Source organism: Molothrus aeneus, unplaced genomic scaffold (assembly GCF_037042795.1).
Source record: "Molothrus aeneus isolate 106 unplaced genomic scaffold, BPBGC_Maene_1.0 scaffold_504, whole genome shotgun sequence".
Taxonomy (NCBI): Eukaryota; Metazoa; Chordata; class Aves; order Passeriformes; family Icteridae; genus Molothrus; species Molothrus aeneus.
Window position 1 is genome coordinate 9,275 of NW_027099181.1, and position 9,774 is coordinate 19,048.

General features: G+C 49.6%; 1 protein-coding gene across 1 annotated transcript; it reads left to right on the plus strand.

Moving 5' to 3' along the window:
- Nucleotides 1-6,238: 6,238 nt before the first annotated feature.
- On the plus strand, nt 6,239-7,545 carry LOC136571020 (serine/arginine-rich splicing factor 4-like). Its single transcript, XM_066571428.1, has 4 exons — nt 6,239-6,242; nt 6,307-6,436; nt 6,469-6,609; nt 6,714-7,545. Exons 1-4 carry the CDS (start codon nt 6,239-6,241, stop codon nt 7,543-7,545), a joined length of 1,107 nt encoding a protein of 368 aa, XP_066427525.1.
- The last annotated feature ends 2,229 nt before the right edge of the window (nt 7,546-9,774 follow it).

A 9,774-nucleotide genomic window follows, 5' to 3' on the forward strand; every position in this document is an offset into this window, starting at 1 on the left:
ATTCCAGGGAAAACCTCGGGAACGCCCAAATCTCCAAATTCCTGAGTCCCTGAATCCCAAAATTCCCAAAATCCCTGGAATGCCCAAATTTTTGGGAAAACCTCGGGAATGCCCAAATCTCCAAATTCCCGAATCCCTGAATCCCAAAATTCCCAATCCCCGAATCCCTTGGAACGCTCAAATTCCCAGGAAAACCTTGGGAATGCCCAAATGTCCAAATTCCTGAATCCCAAAATTCCCAAATTCCCAAATTCCCAAATTCCTGAATCCCAAAATTCCCAAATTTCTGAATCCCCAAATTCCTGGGAAAACCTCGGGAATGCCCAAATTCCGGGAAAAATTCGGGAGCAGCCAAATTCCAGAATCCCTGAATCCCAAAATTCCCAAATTTCTGAATTCCCAAATTCCCAAATCCCCTGGAATGCGCAAATTCCTGGGAAAACCTCGGGAATGCCCAAATTCCCAAATCTCCAAATCCCCGAATCCCCAAAACCCCCAAATCCCAAAATTCCCAAATTCCCGAATCTCCAAATCCCTTGGAATGCCCGAATTCCCAGGATTTGGAGGGGATTCAACGGGAATTCTGGGGAAAGGACGGAATTCCTCCACAACAATCGGAATTCCCGGAATTTTTTCCTTCTCCTCGCAGATTTCTGGGAAGCGCGGAGCCACGCGGGTGAGTGGGGAGAGCCGGGAACGCCGGGATGGGGAATTCGGGAATTCGGGAATTCGGGAACGCCGGGATGGGGAAATTGGGAATTCGGGAATTTGGGAATTTGGGAATGCTGGGATTGGGAAATTCGGGAATTTGGGAATTCGGGAATGCTGGGATTGGGAAATTCGGGAATGCTGGGATGGGGGAATTTGGGAATTCGGGAATGCCGGGATGGGGAAATTGGGAATTCGGGAATTTGGGAATTTGGGAATGCTGGGATTGGGAAATTCGGGAATTTGGGAATTCGGGAATGCTGGGGTTGGGAAATTCGGGAATGCTGGGATGGGGAATATTTGGGAATGCTGGGATGGGGAAATTCGGGAATTTGGGATGGGGAAATTTGGGAATGCTGGGATTGGGAAATTCAGGAACGCCGGGATGGGGAAATTTGGGAATGCTGGGATTGGGAAATTCGGGAATTTGGGAATTCGGGAATGCTGGGGTTGGGAAATTCGGGAATTTGGGATGGGGAAATTCGGGAATTTGGGAATGCTGGGATGGGGAAATTCGGGATTTGGGAATTCGGGAATGCTGGGATGGGGAAATGCGTGAATTTTGGGATTGGGAAATTCGGGAATGCTGGGGTTGGGAAATTTGGGATTTGGGAATATTTGGGAATTCGGGATGGGGAAATTCAGGAATGCTGGGATGGGGAAATTCGGGAATGCTGGGATGGGGAAATTCGGGAATTCGGGAATTTGGGAATTTGGGAAATTCGGGAATGCTGGGATGGGGAAATTCGGGAATTCGGGAATTCGGGAATTTGGGAATTTGGGAAATTCGGGAATGCTGGGATGGGGAAATTCGGGAATTCGGGAATTCGGGAATTTGGGAATTTGGGAAATTCGGGAATGCTGGGATGGGGAAATTCGGGAATGCCGGGATGGGGAAATTCGGGAATTCGGGAATTTGGAAATTCGGGAATTTGGGATTGGGAAATTTTGGAATTTGGGGTTGGGAAATTCGGGAATGCTGGGATTGGGAAATTCGGGAATGCTGGGATGGGGAAATTCGGGAATGCTGGGATTGGGAATTCGGGAATGCTGGGATTGGGAAATTCGGGAACTTGTGAATTTGGGATGGGGAAATTCGGGAATTTGGGATTTGGGAAATTCGGGAATTTGGAAATTCGGGAATTTGGGATGGGGAAATTTGGGAATGCTGGGATTGGGAAATTCGGGAATTTGGGAATTCGGGAATGCTGGGGTTGGGAAATTCGGGAATTCGGGATGGGGAAATTCGGGAATTTGGGAATGCTGGGATGGGGAAATTCGGGATTTGGGAATTCGGGAATGCTGGGATGGGGAAATGCGTGAATTTTGGGATTGGGAAATTCGGGAATGCTGGGATTTGGGAAATTTGGGAATGCTGGGATGGGGAAATTCGGGAATGCTGGGGTTGGGAAATTTGGGATTTGGGAATATTTGGGAATTCGGGATGGGGAAATTCGGGAATGCTGGGATGGGGAAATTCGGGAATGCTGGGATGGGGAAATTCGGGAATTCGGGAATTCGGGAATTTGGGAATTTGGGAAATTCGGGAATGCTGGGATGGGGAAATTCGGGAATTCGGGAATTTGGGAATGCTGGGATGGGGAAAATCGGGAATGCCGGGATGGGGAAAATCGGGAATTCGGGAATTTGGAAATTCGGGAATTTGGGATTGGGAAATTTGGGAATTTGGGGTTGGGAAATTCGGGAATGCTGGGATTGGGAAATTCGGGAATGCTGGGATGGGGAAATTCGGGAATTTGGGAATTTGGGAAATTCGGGAATGCTGGGATGGGGAAATTCGGGAATTCGGGAATTCGGGAATGCTGGGATTTGGGAAATTTGGGAATGCTGGGATGGGGAAATTCGGGAATGCTGGGGTTGGGAAATTTGGGATTTGGGAATATTTGGGAATTCGGGATGGGGAAATTCAGGAATGCTGGGATGGGGAAATTCGGGAATGCTGGGATGGGGAAATTCGGGAATTCGGGAATTCGGGAATGCTGGGATGGGGAAATTCGGGAATTCTGGGATGGGGAAATTCGGGAATTTGGGAATGCTGGGATGGGGAAATTCGGGAATTCGGGAATGCTGGGATGGGGAAATTCGGGATTTGGGAATGCGGGAATGCTGGGATTTGGGAATTTGGGAATTTTGGGATTGGGAAATTCGGGATTCGGGATTTGGGAATTCGGGAATGCCGGGATGGGGAAATTCGGGAATTCGGGAATTCGGGAATTCGGGAATTTGGGATTGGGAAATTTGGGAATGCTGGGATTGGGAAATTCGGGAACTTGTGAATTTGGGATGGGGAAATTCGGGAATGCTGGGATGGGGAAATTCGGGATTTGGGATTTCGGGAATTTGGGGATTTGTGGATTCGGGGGTTCAGGGATTCGGGGATTTGGGAATTCAGGAATTCGGGGGTTCAGGGATTCAGGGATTTGGGGTTTGAGGAATTCAAGGGTTCGGGAATTTGGGGAATTTGGGGAATTTGGGGGTTCAGGGATTTGGGAATTCGAGGGTCCAGGAATTTGGGGAATTCGGGATTTCGGGGATTTGAGAGTTCAGGGATTTGGGATTTGGGGATTTTGGGTGTTCAGGGAATCTGGGATTTGTGGATTTAGGGATCCAGGGATTTGGGGGTTCTGGAATTTGGGGATTCTGGAATTCTGGGATTTGAGGATTTGGGGATTCCAGAATTTGGGGATTCTGGGATTTGGGGGTTCTGGGATTTGGGGATTCTATGATTTGGAGATTTTGGGATTCTGGGATTACAGGATTTGAGGACTTGGGGATTCTGGGATTCGGGAATTCTGGGATTTGGGGATTCGGGAATTCGGGGATTTGGGGATTCCAGAATTTGGGGATTCTGGGATTCTGGGATTTGGGGTTTCTATGATTTTGGGATTTTGGTATTCTGGGATTACAGGATTTGGGGGTTCTGGGATTTAGGGATTCGGGGATTCTGGGATTCCGGGATTTGGGGTTTCTATGATTTGGAGATTTTGGGATTCTGGGATTCCAGGATTTGAGGATTCTGGGATTTGAGGACTTGGGGATTCTGGGATTCGGGAATTCTGGGATTTGGGGATTCGGGGATTCCAGGATTTGGGGATTCAAGGATCCTGAGATCCTGGGATTCCAGAATTTGGGGAATTCTGGGATTCCAGAATTTGGGGAATTCTGGGATTCCGGGATTTGGGGTTTCTATGATTTGGAGATTTTGGGATTCTGGGATTTGGGGATTTGGAGATTCTGGGTTTCTGGAATTTGGGGATTCTGGGTTTTTGGAATTTTGGAGATTCTGGGTTTCTGGGATTTAGGCATTCTGGGATTTGAGGATTTGGGCATTCTGGGATTTTAGGGATTCTGGGTTTCTGGAATTTAGGGATTCCGTGTTTCTGGGATTTGGGGGATTCTGGGTTTCTGGGATTTTGGGATTCTGGGTTTCTGGAATTTGGGGATTCGGGGATTCCAGGATTTGGGGTTTCTATGATTTGGAGATTTTGGGATTCTGGGATTACAGGATTCGGGGATTTGGGGATTCTGGGGTTCCAGAATTCGGGGTTTCTGGGATTTGAGGATTTGGGGATTCAGGGATCCTGAGATTCTGGGATTCCAGAATTTGGGGATTTTGGGATTCCAGGAATTGGGGTTTCTATGATTTGGAGATTTTGGGATTCTGGGATTCCAGGATTTGGGGATTTTGGGTTTCTGAGATTTTGGGGATTCTGGGTTTCTGGGATTTGGAGATTCTGGGATTCGAGGATTTGGGGATTCTGGATTTCTGGGATTTTGGGGATTCTGGGTTTCTGGAATTTAGGGATTCTGGGATTCCAGGATTTGGGGATTCCGGGTTTCTGGGATTCTGGGATTCTGGGATTCGAGGATTTGGGGATTCTGGGATTTGAGGATTTGGGCATTCTGGATTTCTGGGATTCTGGGATTCCAGAATTTGGTGTTTCTATGATTTGGAGATTTTGGGATTCTGGGATTCCAGGACTTGGGGATTCTGGGATTTTGGGATTCTGGGATTTGGAGATTATGGATTTCTGGGATTTTAGGGATTCTGGGATTCTGGAATTTAGGGATTCCGTGTTTCTGGGATTTTGGGGATTCTGGGATTTCGGGATTCGGGGATTCCAGGATTTGGATTTGGGGTTTCTATGATTTGGAGATTTGGGGATTCTGGGATTACAGGACTTGGGGATTCTGGGATTTTGGGATTCTGGGATTTGAGGATTTGGGGATTCTGGGTTTCTGAGATTTTGGGGATTCTGGGTTTCTGGAATTAAGGGATTCTGGGTTTCTGGGATTTTAGGGATTCTGGGTTTCTGGGATTTTGGGGATTCTGGGTTTCTGGGAATTTGGGGATTCTGGGTTTCTGGGGGTTCTGCAGATCCCCTCTCCGGGATCATCCCCACCCCTGAGGGGCTGCCCCGTCCCCGCAGCTCCGGTGGCGCTCGCTCCCGACGCGCGGCTCCTCCTGCACCGCGGGGACGCGCGGGATCCGCTCCCGGCGGAGGCGCTGCTGGCGCGGGAGGCGCTGGGAGCCGGGCGGGGATTCTGGGAGGTGGAGCTGGGCCGGGCCCGGAGCTGGGCCCTGGGCGTGCTCTGGGATCCCCCCGAGCCCCGGCATTCCCGGGATCCCCCCGATTCCCGGGATCCCCCGTGGCTCTGGGCTCTCTGCGCATCCCAGGGCCGCCTCTTCTCCGCCAGCCGCGCTCTCGGGGATCATCCCCGGGGTCCCTCGGGGCTCCCCAATCATCCCTGGGGTCCCTCGGGGCTCCGGGATCATCCCCGGGATCCCTCGATGCTCGGGGATCCCTCGGTGCTCGGGGATCATCCCCGGGATCCCTCGGGGCTCGGGGATAATCCCCGGGATCTCTCGGTGCTCGGGGATAATCCCCGGGATCTCTCGGTGCTCGGGGATAATCCCCGGGATCTCTCGGTGCTCGGGGATAATCCCCGGGATCCCTCGATGCTCGGGGATCCCTCGGGGCTCCGGGATCATCCCCGGGATCTCTCCACCCTCGGGGATCATCCCGGGGATCTCTCGGGGCTCCGGAATCATCCCCGGGATCTCTTGGTGCTCCTTGAGCATCCCCGGGATCTCTCGGTGCTCAGGGATCATCCCGGGGATCCCTCGGGGCTCCCCAATCATCCCCGGGATCTCTCGGGGCTCCCCAATCATCCCTGGGGTCCCTCGGGGCTCAGGGATCATCCCCGGGATCTCTCGGTGCTCGGGGATCATCCCGGGAATCCCTTGGGGCTCGGGGATCATCCCGGGGATCTCTCGGTGCTCGGGGATCATCCCGGGGATCTCTCGGTGCTCGGGGATCTCTCGGTGCTCGGGGATCATCCCGGGGATCTCTCGGTGCTCGGGGATCATCCCGGGGATCTCTCGGTGCTCGGGGTGCTCCTGGACCGGGAGAAGGCGCTGCTGGAATTTTACGACGCGGAGCGGAGGCAGCTCCTGGCCGGGATTTCCCTGCGGGATCCCCCGGTGCACCGGGATCCGCTGGCCGGGATGGGCCCGGGGGATCCCGCGGGAAGATTTTTCCCCTTCGTGTCCCGAGGGGAGGAGGGGGCGCTCAGGATCCGCCCGGTGCCGGTGCCGGAGCCGCTCCCGGTGCTGGAGCCGCTCCCGGAGCCGCTCTCGGAGCCGCTCCCGGTGCCAGAGCCGGGGCTGGTGCCGGAGCCGCTCCTGGGGCCGCTCCCGGGGCCGGTGCCGGTCCCGCTCTGAAGCCGCTCTCGGAGCCGCTCTCGGGGCCGGTGCCGGAGCCGCTCCCGGTGCCGGAGCCGCTCTCGGGGCCGCTCTCGGTGCCGGAGCCGCTCTCGGGGCCGCTCCCGGTGCCGGTGCCGGGTCCAGAGCCGCTCTCGGAGCCACTCCCGCGGCCGGTGCTGGAGCCGCTCCCGGTGCCGGATTCGCTCTCGGAGCCGCTCGCGGTGCCGGTGCCGGAGCCAGGGCCGGTCCCGCTCTGAAGCCGCTCCCGGTGCTGGAGCCGGGGCCGCTCCAGGAGCCGCTCCCGGGGCCGTTCTCGGAGCCGCTCTCGGGGCCGGAGCCGCTCTCGGGGCTGCTCTCGGAGCCGCTCTCGGAGCCGGTGCTGGAGCCGGGGCCGCTCTCGGGGCCGGTGCTGGAGCCGCTCCCGGTGCTGGAGCCGCTCCCGGTGCCGGATTCGCTCTCGGAGCCGCTCCCGGGGCCGTTCTCGGAGCCGCTCCCGGAGCCGCTCCCGGAGCCGCTCTCGGAGCCGCTCCCGGTGCCGGAGCCGCTCCCGGAGCCGCTCTCGGAGCCGCTCTCGGAGCCGGTGCTGGAGCCGCTCCCGGGGCCGCTCCCGGGGCCGCTCCCGGGGCCGCTCTCGGGGCCGCTCTCGGAGCCGCTCTCGGGGCCGATCCCGGGGCCGCTCCCGGAGCCGCTCTCGGAGCCGCTCTCGGAGCCGCTCTCGGAGCCGGAGCCGCTCTCGGAGCCGCTCTCGGAGCCGCTCTCGGAGCCGGAGCCGCTCTCGGAGCCGCTCTCGGAGCCGCTCTCGGAGCCGGAGCCGCTCTCGGGGCCGTTCTCGGAGCCGCTCTCGGAGCCGCTCCCGGTGCCGCTCTCGGAGCCGCTCTCGGAGCCGGTGCTGGAGCCGGGGCCGCTCTCGGGGCCGGTGCCGGAGCCGCTCCCGGTGCCGCTCCCAGTGCCGCTCTCGGAGCCGCTCTCGGAGCCGGAGCCGCTCTCGGAGCCGGGGCCGCTCTCGGAGCCGCTCTCGGAGCCGGGGCCGGAGCCGGGGCCGGTCCCGCTCTGAAGCCCCGGGATCGGGGAAGGCGCCGTGGGACGGGAGCGAAAGAAATGAGGAATAAAACATGAAATAAATGAGGAATAAAAAATGAAAGAAATGAGGAATAAAAAATGAAAGAAATGAGGAATAAAAACTGAAATAAATGAGGACTAAAACATGAAATAAATGAGGAATAAAAAATGAAAGAAATGAGGAATAAAACATGAAATAAATAAGGAATAAAACATGAAATAAATAAGGAATAAAAAATGCAATGGGAGTGGAGTTGTTGGTGTGGGAGTTTAAAAAAAGAAAAAGGGGGAAGAAGGAAAATCAAAATTAAATTAAAATTTAAAAAAAATTAAATAGAATGTAGTTTTAAAATAAAGTTAAAAGTGTTAAAAGAAAATTAATTTTTTAAATAAAATAAAATAAAATGGAATAAAAATATAAAATAAAATAATAAAATGAAAATGAAACAATTTTTAAAAATAAAATCTAATAAAATAAAATAAAATAAAAAATATTAAAATAAAAGTAAATTAAAATAAAATTTAAAAAAGAAAAGAAAAGAAAAGAAAAGAAAAGAAAAATAATAAAAGAAAATTAAATTAAAGTAAGTTTTTAAAAAGAAAATAAAATAATAATATAAAATAAAATAAAATAAAATAAAATAAAATAAAATAACATAAAATAAAAAATAAAAGAAAATTAAAATAAAATTTAAAAATACATTAAAATAATGATATAAAATAAAATAAAATAAAATATAGAATAAAATAATAAAATAAAATTTAAAAAATATAATATAAAATAAAAAATAATAAAAGAAAATTAAATTAATTTTTTTAAAATAAAATTAAATAATGATATAAAATAAAATAAAATAAAATAAAATAAAATAAAATAAAATTAAATTAAAATAAAATAAAATAAAATATATGAAAAGAAAATAAAATATATTAAAAGAAAATATATGAAAAGAAAATTAAATTTAAATAAAATTTTAAAAACAAAATAAAATGATATAATATATAATAAAACAAAGTGAATAAAAATATGAGAAGAAAATTAAATTAAAATAAATCTTAAAAAATAAAATAAAATAATGATGTAATATAAAATAAACCAAAATAAAATATAGAATAAAATTATAAAATAAAAATAAAATAACTTTAAAAAAAAAATAAAATTATGACATAAAAGAAAATAAAAAATAATAAAAGAAAATTAAAGTTTTTAAAAATAATATAAAATAAAATAAAACAAAATAAAATAAAATAAAATAAAATATATGAAAAAAATATATGAAAAAAATATATAAGAAAAGAAAATATATGAAAAAAATAAAATATATTGATAGAAAATACATGAAAAGAAAATACATGAAAAGAAAATTTTCATTGATTTTCCTGGGGAAAAAAAAAAAACAAAACGAATTTTCACCATTTTTTCCTGAAAAAACCCCGATTTTCCTGGCTAAAACCCCAATTTTCACCGATTTTCCTGAGGGGAAAAAAAAGAATTTTCATCAATTTTCCTGGAAAAAAACCCCAATTTTTACTGATTTGCTTAAAAAAAACCAAACAATTTTCAGCCGATTTTCCAGGATATAAAATTCCAAATTTCACTGATTTTCCTTAAAAAAAAAATCACTGAGTTTCCTGGAAAAAAACCCAAATTTTCTGGGAAAAAAACCCCTATTTTCACTGATTTGCCTGAAAAAACCCAATTTTCGTCAAATTTTCCTGGATAAAACCCAATTTTCACTGATTTTACAGAAAAAAAAAACCAATTTTCATTGATTTTCCTGAAAATACGCCGATTTCCTCCAAATTTTCCTGGAAAAAAAACCAATTTTCATCGATTTTCCTGAAAAAAAATCAAATTTTTCAGCCTCCCCCTCAGGCCCCGCCTCCTCACGCTTCTCGCTCTTCCATTGGCTCTCAGTGCTGTCAATCACTCCCCACCGCCAGCCCCTGTAGGGGCCACCCTTGTCCCGCCTCTTTCCCGTTTCCCGCTCTCCCATTGGCTGCCGCGCTGTCAATCTGACCACGAGGTTCCCGCCCCCACCCCGCCGTCTGGGCGTGGTCTCCCCGTGATTGACAGCGCGCTCGCCCAATGAGGGGCGGAGCTTCGCCGCCTCCCTCACGTACGGCGGGGCCGGGGGGGGGGGGAATTTGGGGAGGGGGGGGAGAAATTTGGGGCCCTGGGGACCCCCCGGGACCCCCCCGGGACCCTCAGGAGGCCTCGGGGGCGGGGCCGGGCCCGGCCGCTCCCGCCCTTTGTGTTCGGCGAGCGGCGGCCGCGG

Coding starts and splice junctions, on each gene's coding strand:
- LOC136571020 (XM_066571428.1), top strand. Junction 6,437..6,468: donor TGGGGCCGCTCCCGGGGCCG/GTGCCGGTCCCG, acceptor CCGCTCTCGGAG/CCGCTCTCGGGGCCGGTGCC. Junction 6,610..6,713: donor CGGAGCCACTCCCGCGGCCG/GTGCTGGAGCCG, acceptor CCGGTGCTGGAG/CCGGGGCCGCTCCAGGAGCC.